The sequence below is a fragment of the Carettochelys insculpta genome, chromosome 6 (genome assembly GCF_033958435.1).
Source record: "Carettochelys insculpta isolate YL-2023 chromosome 6, ASM3395843v1, whole genome shotgun sequence".
Classification (NCBI taxonomy): Eukaryota; Metazoa; Chordata; order Testudines; family Carettochelyidae; genus Carettochelys; species Carettochelys insculpta.
Window position 1 is genome coordinate 62,392,700 of NC_134142.1, and position 16,949 is coordinate 62,409,648.

General features: G+C 43.8%; 1 protein-coding gene across 1 annotated transcript in view; it reads left to right on the forward strand.

The window, feature by feature from the left end:
- The window catches only part of TYRO3 (TYRO3 protein tyrosine kinase), a 71,088-nt gene extending 64,987 nt beyond the window's left edge, over positions 1-6,101 (forward strand). The window contains exon 19 of the mRNA XM_074997037.1: positions 5,872-6,101. Coding sequence (XP_074853138.1) covers positions 5,872-5,965 — 94 coding nt within the window. The 3' untranslated portion in view covers positions 5,966-6,101. The remainder of the gene's footprint in view (positions 1-5,871) is intronic.
- Positions 6,102-16,949: the final 10,848 nt, after the last annotated feature.

Below are 16,949 nucleotides of genomic sequence, written 5' to 3' on the forward strand. Positions count from 1 at the left end.
GTCCCGAAGACTGGTTCTAGGGGCGGTCTTGTTCAACGTCTTTATTAATGACCTGGATGAGGGAATGGCTTTCACCCTCAGCAAATTTGCAGATGACACTAAGCTAGGGGTACAGGTAGATACATTGGAGGGTAGCAATAGGGTCCAGAGTGACCTAGACAAATTGGACGATTGGGCAAAAGAAGTCAGATGAGGGTCAACAGAGACAAGTGCAGAGTCCTGCACTTGGGATGGAAGAATCCCAAGCATTGTTACAAGCTGGGGACCGACTGGCTAAGTAGCAGTGCATCAGAAAAGGACCTGGGGATTACAGTGAATGAGAGGCTGTATATGAGTCAACAGTGTGCCCTTGTAGCCAAGAAGGCTAATGGCATATTGAGGTGCATTAGGAGTATTTCCAGCAGTTCTAGAGAGGTTATTATCACTCTCTGTTCAGCCCTGGTGAGGCCACATCTGGAGCACTGAATGGGGTTCCCAGTATTGAAAGGATATGGATGCATTCGACAGGGTCCAGCAGAGGGCAACGAAAAGTATTTGGGGGTTTGAGCACATGACCCATTAGGAGAAGCTGAGGGAGTTGAGCATATTTAGTTTGCAGAAGAGGAGGGGGGATCTGAGACCAGCCTTCAACTTCCTGAAGGGGGGCTCTAAAGAGGAGAAGTGATATGCTGTAAGGGCTAAGTGCCCTTGGCCCCACCCACTGAGGCCCTGCCCCTTCCAGGTCTATAGAGCTGGGCTCTCACACACCTTGCCTCCCAGCTCAGAGTGGCTCTTGGCCCCACTGTGTCTAGTAAGGTATGGAGCCTTCTAACACAGCCATAGTCTCATGTGCAGCTTGTATATACACAGGGGCTGATCCTGCACTCTTTGCAGCCCCACTGATGTCAGGCCTATTGACAGAACTGGACTAGTGTAACTAAGGTCAGGATTTGTGCCACAGTTGTGATGGGATAGAACAGATTGTTTTATTGAAGTGGCTGGACACATCTCCAATATGAGACTAAACCATTAGTGTAATGCAAATGAAGTATTCTCACCACCACCACCACTAGATCCTCTTGGCCGTGTCTACACATGCCCCAAACTTCGAAATGGCCACGCAAATGGCCATTTTGAAGTTTACTAATGAAGCGCTGAAATGCATATTCAGCGCTTCATTAGCATGTGGGCGGCCGCGGCACTTCGAAATTGATGCGGCTCGCCGCCGCGCGGCTCATCCAGATGGGGCTGCTTTTCGAAAGGACCCCGCCTACTTCGAAGTCCCCTTATTCCCATGTATCATGTCTCATATAGGATGATAAATTGACCGACATTCTCTCCCGTCTACAGTGGTATTCCACTAGAATAGAAGAGTGAGGGGAGTGGATGGGAAAGTTTCTTTTGTGGACCCAGCATGGTATGGATCCTGCCATAAGCAGATCTGAGCTCTGTCAATTTGAGTTATACTACTAATGTAGCCTTACAGTAGTAAAATGTGAAAAATGCCTATGATTCTGCTTTGTCACAGCCTCCAAATCCATATATATGTCCTCACTCTTCAGATACTTATAAACTGGTCCATTCTGAAATCTGTCTGGGCTGGGGAAACAGGATATTCTCTAATTCACTAAACTGAAAGTGTACAAGGCTGTAGTCCTGACCAGTCTCCTGTATGGCTGTGAAACCTGGACCTCGTACAGAAAACATGTAAAATTGCTGGAGCGCTTCCACACATGCAGCCTGAGGTTAATACTGCACATTCAATGGCAGGACAGAGTTACAAACCTGGAAGTCCTGGACAAAGCAGGAACCATGAGCATCAAAGCCATGATTCTGAAAGCCCAGCTTCGCTGGACAGGGCACATCATACAAATGGAGGAGTCAAGAATCCCTAAGCAACTCCTCTGTGGTGAACCCTCTCAGGGCAAAAGGAATCAAGGTGGGCCTCGCAAGAGATATAAAGATTGCGTGAAGGCCAGCACTGCTCATGCTGGTTTAAAACCAGATCAGCTAGAGCAGCATGCAAAAGACTGAACAGGCTGGTGTGCTCTCGTACGACACGTGTATGACAACTTTGAACAACAGCGATGCGTATGCCTCATTGATGCTTATGAGAGGAAGAAAGCAACAGCAGCAGCTGCCCCAACAGAGCCAGGACAATTCCCTTTCCCGCACTGTGAACGCCCATGCCGTTCAAAGCTTGGACTCCTCAGCCACATGCCAGTCCACAACTGATGAACCTGTGCAAGCTCAAGAGGTCATCATCTGACACGACGGACTACCTACACGCAATTCACCCACAGTAGCAATGAAATTGCAGACGGGCTATGTATTTAACACCACAGCTGCTCACCTAGTCTAGCACAACTTCCCTGACTACTGTTCTGAGAACATGCATCCAAGTGTAATTCAGGTTGAACCCCTCTAGTCCAGCACTTTTTCATCCAGCAACATACAAAATCCAGAATGATTTTAGCCAGATGACCATTTATCATGGGTGTGGCCAAGTTTCCTGTGGTCCCATAAAGTTTGTTTACAGCCATCCGTCCTGGGTCTCAGTGTTCTGTGCTGTTCTTTAGCTGTAATTTACACCTAAATATCTTCTGAGAGACCAGTAAGCAGTGGAAGTGTTGGTAATACTGCTTGACAATATTGATTTCCTGTGGTTCAGCACAGGTCAGGTCCTGAGGGTGCTGAACTAAAAATGTTCAACCTGTACAAAAACAATGTAAATGTTTTTGCAGTTTTTTTTTGCAAGTTTCTATTTCTATCACAGAACTTAGTACAAGAAATATTTGACCTTTAAGAAAGTTGTTGGAGCTACTAAATGAAGTGCTCACAGCCTGGATATAGATTTAAATTGATTGATCTAGTTTTTTAAATGTTTATAGGGACTGACTGGCCAATCTACTATATGAATCAATGAGAATTAAGAGGAGAGAGGTGGTGGGTTTCTGTTTGGAAAATTCTGCTGGAAATATACAACATGATGCTAAATGATGCTGAGAACATTTCACCGAACAAACAAAAGTGACAGCTCTGAAAGCCTTGAGACAACTTGAAGGGCATTCAAGAAAACAACATTATGTAACAGTAACATAACTAATACACTGGATCCAGTGTGTTACCACACGCTTAGCTGGCATATAACACAGGATTTCTGATTGCTACCTTGTTATTAACTGGATAGTAGACTTCTGTGTTGTGTCTCTTGTGTTCAGATGATTATCGCATTTACAATACTGTTTTTGCCTTGTGGAGCACTGGTGATTCACAGAACACTTGCTGGTAGTTTGCAGGAGTTGGCTAGTCACATGAGGATAGCTCTCCTTGTCTCTAATTATGAAAAGAAGTTGAAGATAGTTTGAGCTTGAGGGAAACAATATGGCCCACAGAGACTGGCAAAAACAATGGTGTAAAACCAACTTAAATGAGAAGGGAAATCAAGGACAGAATCTACTATTCAAATAGACATCCCTGAAATCACATTCTGACTTCTCTTGTGTGAAGATGACTTGTAAGGATAAAATCAGCTTCGTGATTTTTCACCTTATCCAAATGCTACTTACTATCACTGAGGCTTGATTTTGATACTACACCAATGTCAATCAGCGGTAATTTCCTTCTGTCTCACATGTGCATCCAGCATCTGCAGAGGAACATGTGATAGATGCAGCTGCAGGTCCATAAGCCATTTCAGGTCAGCTTCTTTGACACTGAGGAGTTCATCCATTTCACTTTTGAATCTATATTTGGAACACTGCATTAGGATGTGCTTGTTGGTTTGGAAGTTCTCGCTGCAGTCACATAAAGGTGAATCTTTGATTTTCCACTTGGGCATCAAGCAGCCACATGTTCCATAGTTTGTTTGGATGAGACTTGGTGTAGTCCAAAGTTTACATGACAGATAGACGCTGGGAGGGTGACTTGTGAAGCCTGTGATATCGCGCTTGATTGGAATAGTGGATGAGGTTCAGATACTCTGCCATTCCCTGGACAGATCCAGGAACATGAGGGGGTTGCATGGGGTCTGCAATGATTTTAATTATTTCAGGGATTGTTGAAGTATGTTGTCCATAACCTGCCAGATAAGAAGTTCCAGGTAGTCTTCAGCATGTTTAAGTTCTTGTGGTGTGACTATAGCTTGATGAAGAACTGGAAACAATAAAGGCACTGATTTTAAAGTTCCCATAATGATTTGCGTGGCCTGTTCATCTTTATGGCAGATTCTTGTTCAGACTGGTGCACAGTCAAGACCAAAGCAGACTGTAAAGAACTTCAAAAGGATCTCACAGTACTGAGTGATTGGGCAACAAAATGGCAAATGAAATTTAATGTGGATAAATGTAAAGTAATGCACATTGGAAAAAATAAGCCCAGCTATACATCCAATATGATGGGGGCTAATTTAGCAATAACTCATCAGGAAAAAGATCTTGGAGTCATCGTGGATTGTTCTCTGAAAACATCCATCCAGTGTGCAGCAGCTGTCAAAAAAGCAAACAGGATGTTAAGAATCATTAAAAAGGGATAGAGAATAAGATGGAGACTATTTTATTGCCCTTGTATAAAACCATAGCACACCCACATCTTGAATAGTGTGTGCAGTTGTGGTTATCTCATCTCAAAAAAGATATATTGGCAGTAGAAAAGGTTCAGAAAAGGGCAACTGAAATTATTAAGATTTTGGAATGGTTCCCCTATTAAGAGAGATTAAAGAGACTCGGACTTTTCATCTTAGAAGAGAGGAGACTAAGGGGGGATATGATAGAGGTATATAAAATTATGAGTGGTGTGGAGAAAGTGAACAAGGAAAAATTATTTACTTGTTCCCATAATATCTGAACTAAAGGACATCAAATTAAATTAATGGGCAGCAGGTTTAAAACAAATAAAAGGAAATTCTTCACACAGCGCACAGTCAACCTCTGGAACTCCTTGCCAGAGGAGGCTGTGAAGGCTAGGACTATAACAGCGTTTAAAAAAAGAACTAGATAAATTCATGGAAGTTATGTCCATTAATGGCTATTAGCCAAGATGGGTAACGAATGGTGTCCTTAGCCTCTGTTTGTCAGAAGCTGGAGATGAAAGACAGGAGAGAGATTGCTTGATTGTTACCTATTTGGTCCACTCCCTCTGGAGCACCTGGTATTGGACACTGTTGGCAGACAGTATGCTGGGCTGGGTGGACCTTTGGGCTGACCCAGTATGGCTGTTCTTACTCTGTAACTGGGAACACCAGTTACAATGGATAATGTTGATGAGAATCTTTGCTGTGGAGGCTGCTTTCTCGAGGTGGTTATGAAAGATGAGTGTGTGGTCAAGAATGACATCAATAGACATTGGGTTTGGGTCATATCACTCAGTTTCAACACAAACAGAATGTTTTATGTATTTTTTGTCAGTTTTCTGATTTGGTTGGGTCTGGTCTCAGTCACCCCTTTTGAAAATACTCTTCCATGAGTTGAAGGTCAGATATCAAGGTCCCATCAAATTCTTTAAAGCTACAGGTCTGATTTGCAAGTTCCAAATCATCAGCATATGCAAACTTCAGTGCTATCTTGCCAGGCATATCACTATTTAACAATATATGTGTAATTTGAACATCTTCCCCGAGGCCATGTTTTCCTCTGTTACATAACTACAATCCTGTTCCTTCTGTGAATAGGCACCAGTATAAGTGAGAGAAAAATATTGGCTTTCATTTTTGCCTGATACAATGCCTATTGAAGTCAATGGAAAGACTCGCAGTGACTTGAGTGGGCTTTCAATCAGGCCCTTTAAGCTGTTCTGTCTGATAGAAGGCTCTGCAAGACCAGATGGAGTGTTTGTCATTGTGACTGATCTAAGAACTTTCCCATATAATCTAATGGTACTGTTTTGTCTATACAGATCGCCCACTTCTTGGTTCAACATTGCAGAGCACATGCTGTCCAAGACAGTTTTACCATCTGAGTGCTTTAATCTGTACAGTAAGTTTGTTTGAGACTAATAGTAGCAATAACAATAATATTGTTAATATACTTAACTATATAATACATGTATTTATCAAGGTTATTTGTAAATAAGAAGTAGCAAACTATCGTGAGAGAGAAAACCCTGGTGTCCATATACATGGAAAGTTGAAATGGAGATTTTCATGGCTTTAATTTGAATTTCACTCTCTGTAACTGTTGACTTCTATGGTGTTACAGAGTGTAACGGTACATTTACCTTTTTGCATGCAAAGACTAGATAGACAACAATTGTAAACTATTAGAGGACTCATTCATAAGGTCTCCACAGAAACAGACAAAGAAGGATAAACAGCAATTACCAAATACATTCTGCAACTGTCACTTTTAATTAGGGTTATGATATAAACATGACGGAGTGTGTCTGTATCAGTATCTACCAGCTCATGCTGTATTCACGTTTTATATCTAGTTCATTACTACAGTGTGAACTGGTAGATATTCACACAGATACACCTCATCCCTCAGGGGCGTCCTCTTTTTGAAAGGTTAGATATGGTAATCCTTTACAGCTTTTGCTGGTTATTTGTCTTTCAGGATTTTTTTCAGAGCGTCAAGGCAGGTGAGATAATATCTTTGACTGGCTAACTTCTGTTGGTGAAAAAGACCAAGGTCCACTGGGTCCACAGGGCTCTTTTTCAGGTCTTTGTGGAGCTTGAAAGTGTGTCTCTTTCATCCAAGAAGGCCAAATAAAAGATATGACCTCACCCACCATGTCCCTCTCATTTCTCGGGACCAACATGGCTACAGCAACATTGCAAACAACAAAGGATGCTTTTGGAAATTTTACATATGATGTGATTCCTTTGTTTCCTTTCAGTGCTGTCTATTCCCTGGTCTCTTTATTTTCTAATTTAACCTCATTTAATTTGATTTCTTACAGCTGTATTTACTGTAACCATCAAAAAATTTCTGGGTATATTTACATCATTTAAAAACAAAATGCACAATATGCTGACTGATGTCAGCTCTAAGATGATTCACTGGAATACGTTTGCCATTACAAATCCCTTGTGCAAAAGCCTGTAGTTCTGATTCTACATAGATACACACTTGGTATAGACTATCCGCCTGGGGAACTTGCCTGGCCCCATTATCAATAATAGCTGAGCCCCTCACAATCTTTAATTTATCTCCACATCACCCTGTGAATGTAAGGTAAGGTCTACACTAGACCTTAAAGTCAATTGCAGATACACAATTCCAGCTATGTCAGTCGTGTAGCTGGAAGTGACTTATCTACAATCAACTTTCCTGGCCATCCTCACTGAGGGAGGTTGACAGGAGAAACTCTCCCATTGCTCTGCTTACTCCTCCTGAGATTGAGGAGTACCAGGATCAACCCCTGATAGTTTCACTTTGTGCGTCACCACTAGGTGCGCAGAATCAAACCTTGGAAGATCGACCCTGACCCGTTGATCTTCCAGGTAGTGAAGGCATACCCTAAGATGCAAATCACACTTTCCTACACTTACAGGGGAGTTGCGCAAGAGGGGTCACTTACTTGCTGGGAATTTCACCTGCAGATGGCAGGTTTAAATCCCTGTCAGGGGAACTCAGATGCACCAACAAAGGACATCCAGAAGATAAGCTGAAAGAGGCACCAATTCATCCCTGTAACATCCTGAGTGCCTCCCTTCTCAAGGGCCACTTTAGCCCCTTGCACAAGTTATGGAAGAACTGAGGGCAAATCCACTCTGTAAATGGTCCAATGCAGAAGCACTGAATTGCTAGGGTATAAGGATGCTCTGGCCACTGCTCCTCCTGCCTACCCTCCTGAACAATGTCTCTGTGCTCCTGTCAGGTAGTGCTGGAGCAGAACTATGCCTCCGATAGAGAGAGCCATGTGCTAGGGCTATTTCCCAGAGAAGGGGCTTGTGTCAGGCCTCTGGTCCCTTTGTAACAGAACAAAGAGACCGTAGGACAGGGTTGAATTTTGTAATTCAACAGTCCTATAATTTCTACAGAGCTCTGCAGCTCTTCTTATTATTTAAAACATTAATATTATAGACTTTAAAATATTTGCAGTAAATACATTTTTCACAAATCTGAGAAATCGCTGGTTGGGATGGGGAAAGCGTTCACAGCCATTATTTCTAGTAATGAGAAAGAAGTCAGCTATAAGCATGAAAATAATATCCAGTAATATGTATGTAGGCAGCATCTTTTGCACTAAAATTAATAATGCTAAAATAAACACATCTACATTATTTTACTGATAGCTCCTTCAGACCTGCTCTCCAGTGTGTCAGCTCATTGATTTTGGAAGAAAAGCAGAGTGTGAGGGAAATGTTTACATTTTTGTCTCTTTTGCTGTCCTTAAACAATGGAATATTGTCTCTGTGTCCTTTTGACAAAGAAAGAGCTTACTGTGAGAGAAATCTCAGGCTGTGCTGTAACCTTTAAGATGCTGTCTATAAATACAGTAGAAGCCTGTTCAACATGTATCCTGGCTGCAAACAAAGACTGGCTCATCCAAATGTACCAGTCTGCATAAGGTGCTACAGGAAGCATGTGTCACCAAAGAAACATTCACAGATCTATTCTCTTGAGTTGCCAACAAAATGCCAGCAAAGCCAGTTAGTGGCCTCAAAGATTCTATGAATGGTCTGCAACAGGTTTCTGAAAAATTCTGTCTGCACCAATAAAGAGAATACTTAGACTCAGGAAGAGGCAGCCAAAACTCTCAATGCCCCCAGTGGCAAACATGCAGTATTTACAAAAAGCAAAGACTATTATGGGTGGAAGAGGCAAAGAGCTGCATGCTGGATGCCTGCACAATCATTCAAAGCTATTACGATTTACGAGCCAGCATTAAAAAAAAATCATCCACATTTGGAAACAGCTATTTTATTAGCCAGCTTCTTTCATGCATTGCAAGACACCACCATGTATAATCCTAAATAAGAATTCAGATGCTTTACTGTGTTCCTGAATGGTCAGAGGTGCACACATACAACTGAGCAGTCATTCTTCCAAAAATGTATTCTTGTCCTTCTGTCTGTGCACACGGGGAAGTCAATAGTATGTGCAAAGGTCTCAGACCAGTGCTTGTTCGGCAATTGCTGCTCTTGGTGTGGAGAAGCTGAGGAAAGCTGATGTATTGCTTTTTGAAGTGCATTTGCATATATAAAAATAATGGTAAAACAATTTTTAAAGAGGCAACAGTGGGATAGATTTAACTTAAAAGGCCTGTGTATATTTTAAGCATCCTCCATGAAAAGCGAAATGATTGGCTTGGAATCCTTCCAGACTATGAGACATTGAAAGTCACTGCAATATGTTACTGCAAAGACATTTTTTCATCGATCTTAGATTTAGCTAGTTCTCTCCATGTCACCAGGGAACAAAGATTTCCCTGCTGGTAACATGCCTTCAAGCAAACATGATTTTTATAGCTCTGCATTACCATTTATTCTGTAGGGAAGGCATGTTTCACTCACAAATACAAGATCCATCATTTTTTGTTAACTGAGGGGACACCTGTGGTATATTATCCCTCTCTTTTGCTATTCAGACAGCAATAAAATGTCTGTCTGATGCTCTTCCTATTGGAAAAAGGCCAGGAGATTTGGACTGGAAGTTCCTGTGGCCATTGAGGAAAGCCAGTTGGAAACAGAGGGAAAAGTGCTAAACGCAACTGATAAAGGGAAAAAGACAAATCCTATGGAGCTGTAGCACACCCTCTTATGAAATGGAGCAACTGGCAAAAAACAGGGAGCATCATGGGGAGATTTGTATTATCATTGCCTCAGGGAACAGTCAGGCTTAGTCAAATAATGAGGACGGATTGTGCCTGTCAGGGACTCCCACAGACAGAGCTCTGTTGAACCCTACTACCACAAGAAAAGTTCCCAACGGGTTTGTGCCTTCAGGAACAAGCTGGCACAAAATGGCAGTGAACCAGTCATCCCCTTCCTCTTGAAAATGCGACATGCAGTACCCTCTGTGGGCAGCCAGCTCTACTGTTGACCATCACATGAAGGGCCAAGCAATTCTGTTTCCTCCTCACCTTTTATACGGTGGCTAGCTCCATATGGAATACTAACTGGGGCAATCCCTGTGTTCAGGAGAGATCAGGAACTGCAGTTGTCCCTGGTCCCTGTGTTTCAGTGGGAGGGAAAGGGAAGTCTGGGATGGAGGGAGGCTTCTCGCATCCTTTTTCTTCTATGAGTCTTTGTGTGTATGGCAGTAACTCCAAATAGTCATCAGAGTATTCTCACATTTGATTAATTTGTATATTAATTACAGTTTTCTCCTAGTTTTCCTTTACTGTGACTGTTATATTTCTTTGTTTTAAAATACAGAGGATGGGATGAGAGGTCTACTTTTTTGTCCTATTGTCCTAACAACCTTACTGGTCCCTCACCAAAACCCTTTCCATTAACCCCACTAATCTCCTAGCAATTTGCTTTGAAAATCTGATCAACTTAGAGAGGGAATGTAGGTTGTAAGGACAGAGATGGGAATGGGCAATGAAGGAACCGGTGAGGCCTGGTTCTGATTTTGGGTATTCCCACAGCTTTATCTGAAGAAGAGCTCTATTTAGCTCAACAGCTAGACTCTTTCAACAAGGGAAATATCTTTTATTGGTCCAATAAATGGTATTACCTCACTGGACTTGTCTCTCTAACAATAACCTGGGAACAACATGGTTCCAGCAACACTGCAAACATCTATTTATCTATACATTTCGAGAACTGAGATTTCCAGGACTGAATGCAGTCTTCTAGGAACCTTTTCACGAGAGCTGTTAAAGACCTTCCATTCTCTGAGACGGGATTCTTCTGCCTTTACAAACCAAAACCAGGTTGCTTCTTTTGCTGTCATATTGCATTGCAAACTCATTTCTAATATACTGTTCATTACTGATCCTATGTTTTGTAATTCTCAGAGGCACTAAGCCCACATGCTAGGGTGAGTGAAGTCTCTGTTCTAGCCAGCTGGCCTTTAGCTCCTGTGGTAGAGCACAGGGCTTTAACCACCCTGCTCACAGGTTCAATCCCCAGTGCCAGCAACCTGGGTCTGTCAGTGTTATAATTTCTTTCAGCATTGCTGCTTTCCAAGTGTTTCCTTCCATAAATATTTGCAACTTATTATATTTCCCCTGTATGACTTAGCTTGCATTTTTCCATAATTCTACCCTTTGTAGGTCCACTTGTATTACTTCTCCTTTCTGGTGTTTGCAGCTCCTCCCAATTTAGTACCATATACAAATGTGATACATGTTCTATTTCCTCCCTCCTTTTTGATAACTAAAATGTTTGCTAAATAAAATTGGATTTAACATCTGTCTCTGGCAGAACTGGGCCCCATATACATTACAGATACAATATTGTCAAGGAACTGGTTAAAACACTGCTGTCCCTTAACCTGGTTACAAAAAAGTTTCAATTTACAAGGTAGGCAAAGTTACATCTTCCAAAAATTTATCCTCCAAAACTTTCTAACCAGGTTAACCAAGAAGCTTCCAAGATGTCAGCCTGATTGCAAAACCCAGTGAAGGGCCAATTGATATTGTAAGTTTAAATCACATTGGTTGTGTCTGCACTACAAAAATAACATTGAAGCTGCTTACTTCAAAGTTGAATGTCTACACACACCCTATTTTGAAGTTAAACTTTGATGTAGGGCACTACTCCATTCCTGGGAATGGAGTAAGACCTTGAAGTTGGGCTCCCTACTTTGAAGTAAGGGAAAATGTGTGTAGACTCTCTGCTGGCTACTTTGAAGTACTGCCTAACTTTGAAGTTAACTTAGAAATTAGTTCCTAGTGTAGACACACCCGTTGAGAAGTACTTTATGTGAAAGCTATGTTGCAATCACTTTCCCTGAAACAATGCTTTTTATAGTGTAGATGAGGGGAAAAACTGCTGTAACGCTGAAAAGATTTAGGAAGTAAGGCAATGTCTATGCTACAAAATGTGCTTAATACAGTTGCATCATTATACAGCTGCCAAAGTTTGTATATCAACTTGGCCAGGGTGCCCTACTTCCCACTGCCATGGTACAGCAGAACAACCCAGCTGGATAAAGGCTAGGGAGCAGACTAGGCTGCCGCCTCACTCCAATGCCCATGGCTCCCACTGCTGCAGTAAATGCAGGGATGGGTCCCAACCAAGCATACTGTCCTATGTCAAGCTCCCTTGTTATCCCCAATGCTGCCCTGGACCCCACAGCTATCCCCATCGGGAAACAATCCCATCCATAGGACAGTTCAGGCAGCCACTGTGAGGCCCCCTAAAGCCTGGAGGAGCCACTCCTCCTCTGCCCTCCCAGAATGCTGTGAATAGCCCATTTGCAGCTGTCATGCTCAGAAAGGGAGAGGGGGGAGCACGGATGGCAGGCGGGATGCTCAGAGGAAGAGGCAGGCTGGCTGCTCAGCCCTGTGGCTGGGGGCAAGAAGTGTTCTGCTGCCCCCCCATTTCATCCCCCCAGTGTCCCTCACTCCCCATTTGGTCCATGCTGACTCCTCTGCAGTTGCCAGAGCAGGCCCTGCAACTGGCAGCAGTTGAGGAGCTGGCATTGACTGAGCAGGGACTGTGAGGAGGTTCACTCTGGGGAAGGGGCAGACAAAGCTGGCAGTGGGACCCAGAAACACTGCCCCATGGCAGATGGTGAGGAGCCTTGAGTGTAGCCCTGTGGCAGGGGTCTGAGGCACAGCCTAGCAGTCACTGGGCTTGGTGCACTCCCGCCTGCCAGCCGCAGGGCTCTCCAGGCACTCTTCTTATTCCTGCACGTGCCCATCCCTGTCTCTGAGAGGCCAGTAACTGTCCCTCTGCTGCCATTAGAGCAGAGCCTTGCAGCCAGTGGCAGCAGAGGGGCTGGAATTGAATTGATTTCCCCTGATCCAGCAAATTCCCTGGTTTGAGGCTGGTCATGTCCTGAGAGAGCCTCACTCCGGAAGTACAACCGGTATGGGCTCAGTAGATGCAGAATGACAGCTGAATGTTTTTTGGTAGCCTGAAGCTGGTAGCTGGCAATGTTTACTCACAGGATTAGATCTCAGTGAGAAAAATATGCCAAATGTGTATAGCTCCATGTTGTGTCCTGTGTAACATCTGTGAAGCAATGCAGGAAAAGCTATTAAATAAAAATAATTGGAGATACACATCTCCTAGAACTGGAAGGGAGCTTGAGAGATCATCTAGTTCAGTCCCCTGCCCTCTTAGCAAGGCCAAACACCATCCCTGGCATTCATTTGCCCCAATCCCTAAATGGCCTCCTCAAGGATTCAGCTCACAACCCAACCCTAGGTTTAACAGGCCAATATCCTAACCACCAAGCTATCCCCTCCACCCCAACTACCCTGGAAGGCAAAGGTAGAAGAGCTCTTTTCTGACTGAACAATCAGACACAAAGACCATTACAGGAGCTTAACATGGAGTTATGCAGTTCAGGGACACTTCAGTAGTAAACCACAGTGAGGTTCTGTATTGGAGTGTGCTCTTTGCTAGTTGCTTTGGGTGCTTATAAGAACAGTGACATGTTTACTATCCATTTATAAACATGACTGGTAGTTTCCTGAAACTACAAGGTCCATGGTACTTTGAGTATCACTATGAAGTCTGCTAAATTTGGTGTCTACTAATCAAGAAAATTTAACCCTTCAAAAACAGTACTTTGAGTGGATGACAACAATGAAGAAAATCAATTTGCAACCCCCCCAGAGGCAATCTTATATAATAAACAAAAATTATTGGATACAAATTTAAAATTAGAGAAGGAGGAAACAATTTATGTCCATGTAAGTACACACATATAGTCTGTTGTGGCTATATGTACACCATCTGTGGTTCTCCCACATCAGCATATGTGAAGCTGTGGTTTTCCATTCTGTCCCCCGAAGTAGTAGGGGTACTCAGTGCTTTTTTTGCTGGTACTTGCTGATACTGAGTACCAGAACCTCAGCAGTCCCAGTCATAGGATTGGTTGAGGGGTATGGAGAGGCCTGAGTGCTGGCTCCTCTTTTTTTTACAAAAAAAGGACTGGGGAAACTCATGTGTCCTGTACTGCCATCAGGTATGCTAAGGGGCCTAGGGAACAGCTATCATATAGTTCTCCAAAAATTCCAAAGAACTGTAGATTTTTGGATCTGTAGGTCAACCAAAATCTGCAAAATTTAGGTTCATCTGGGAAGATCCATTTTGTCCACGTCCATTTCCCTCTCCTTGGTTAGCTGTGACTCCTGGGCTTTTTTTTCCCCCGTACTCTCTGTCCTTTCCCATACTGAGTGTCACATTGGCCTTTCAGCCCTCTTTGTGCACAGTCTAACACAACACTGGGTTGTAGGATTTTGCTGACCATGTCCTCCCCAGTTCTGTTCTTTTTCCTCCTCATTTTGATCAGGTGCACCCCTCAAGCCCTGCAGACGTACCAATTTATTTACAGTTCCCTGGGAAAGTAAAGTGTCAATTCCCATAAGCACTCTCAATAGGACATGCTTATTCACACTTCAGCCTTGCAATGCTTCTGCACAGGACTGCTTTCCAGCCTCTCTAGGGGCAAGGTCCAGGAAAGGATTTTATGTTGCACAAAGCTATAAAATAGCTGGTCCTTATTTTCTGGGCCTGAATATTGGCACTATCTTCCACAGGCAGTGGTGGTTTTTGCTGATCTCTCTTCTCTGTGGGTCACAAAAGCACAGAGAGCATAGGTAGTATCGGTGCCCCACAGTTACCCAGACTCATATGCTGTTAGCCTGTTTACTGCAATGGTGACAACTGAACTTATTACAGATCCTTATTATATCCCTTTTCCTGCATCTCCTGTGCAACCTGCTCATAAATATCCATGTTCCTAGGACAGATCCATAGCAGTGATTGCCCAGGCCCAGGAGATCTAATACTTCCTCTTTGCTCCAGGTAGGAGTGCATCTGGTATGCAGAATCACATGAACAGCTGGACAGTTGCAGACAATAAAGGAGAGCTGCTACATATACTCACTGACGTGGGCAATTGGGAAAATACATTTCAAACCCGCACAAAGATTTTAATGGGGGTGTATGGCTTCTGGTTGCCCTGCAGAGGTGACAGGAAATATTAGGTCTCATTGATGTGTCCAGGCCTGGTGTCCTTAGCAAGAGGTGCTGGTAGTTCTGGGTTCCCTGAAGGGGCAAAGCCTTGGGTGGAAGGGGCAAGGCTGGGGCAGATTCCCTCCCTAGCCCATCCTTCATGGCCTGCCACTGAGAGCCCTGGGGCTGCAGCAGTGGAAACCAGGAGCCCTGGGCCCTTTTAAAACACTGGTAGGGCTGCCTCTAAGCATGCTATGGATCCCAGAACAACTCCCAACCCACTCTGCTTCACTGGCTCCCAGCTGCATTGCTCAGCTTCCACCTGGTGATTGTACAGGATGGTTCCATTTCTTGCCCCAAGCCTCCTTTGACTTTGCTGCTGATTTTGCCATCAGGCAAAAGGGACAACAAAACGCTGCTGGACCCTATAGGCAGAGCCACTGATGGGGAATGTGTGCAAAAAGTCGGCTGTGTGCAGTCTGGTCCAGCAGCTGATTTTTAACGGAGTGCTGCACCAACCCACTTTCACTGCTATCTTCCTCACTCTTGGGCAGTGGAGTTTCAAACTGCTTCCAGATTGGCCAACGTCACAGGGAATGGGACACTGTGTGACAGCTGCTGAAGGACTGTGAGGGTTGATGCAGTGTCTACACTCACACAATCAACCTCAGTAGGGTGACCAGGGCTCTGGGCTATTCAGGAAGTGATTTTACCCATGGGGTTTCAGGCTGGATTGAAATATGTGTAGATGCAAACATGCACAGTTTGATGTAAGGCAACATATGTCAATCTAACTGTGTGGTATGCAACAGGCTACGTATCCCATTTTCGAATAGTCTTACTACTACTGAAAGTCAGGTACACAGTCAAATGAAAGTTAAGTGTGCAAAGCACATGAAAATTCACATATGCATAGCTATTATTATAACTATTCTTGTGAGCATTCTCTTGTTTGTATGAGAATGCACATTTAGTTCAATCTTCAATTAATTACATTTCTTAAAGTGTTTCTCATCTTAGTAACAAGCCCTTAATTTATTGCTTATATTTTTCATCATCACATCATTTGTTCTCTATTCTTTGCAATCAAACTACACTAAACCCTCAATTTAACAGACTAATGGGGGGAAGGGGTGTCCATTAATGCTGGAAGTCCATGATATCCGAATAGTTATACTGTATGATGATGCACTGACCTTCCCAGCCCATCACTCACTCCTGTCCTCTGACCCCCCTCTTCTCTTCCCACCTCCTACCCTATTCTTCCCCTCACACCTCTATCTCCCCCTCCCAATTACCAGGAGAGGAGCTGAATACCGGCCTGGATCCTTCCACCTCCTGCAGCTCTCAGCACTGTGGCTCCTCCAGTCTCCCCGGCTCTGAGCCACGCATGCAAGGGTAGAGCGCGGCAGTCCCATTCTGCCAGTAGGCAGCAGCCTCCAACACCATGGCTGCTGCGCTACACTGCTGCAGGGAACGGTGGCTGGGCACCCAACATACTCTACCCTCATGAGGCTGGGGGAGGAGAGCTTCTGCACCCCGCCGCAGGCCCCCACAGTTCCTCTGGCTCCAGTGGACCCAACCACTGCGATGGGCCGTCCAGCCCCAACAGCTCCAGCCCTAGTGGTGGCTTTAGTGAGTCTGTGGCATTTATTTGAGGGAAGGAGGGCAGAGGGGCTGGCAGACAGCATCTTGTTATTTCTGAAGTCTGTTATATCAGGGTCCAGTAAATTGAGAGTTTACTGTATAGCCTAAGAACTGAGATATTTTACAAACAATCCCCCCCTGCACCCAACTTGTGATCATTTCCTTTCTTACTAGGCATGCAATATATCAAGCGGTTAAGAAAGTTAAAGCGATGTCTTAGAAATATTATACATCTGATAAATGGACATGAGCATAATACCAAGTTGTTCTGTGGCAAAGCCACAGCAAATCTGTT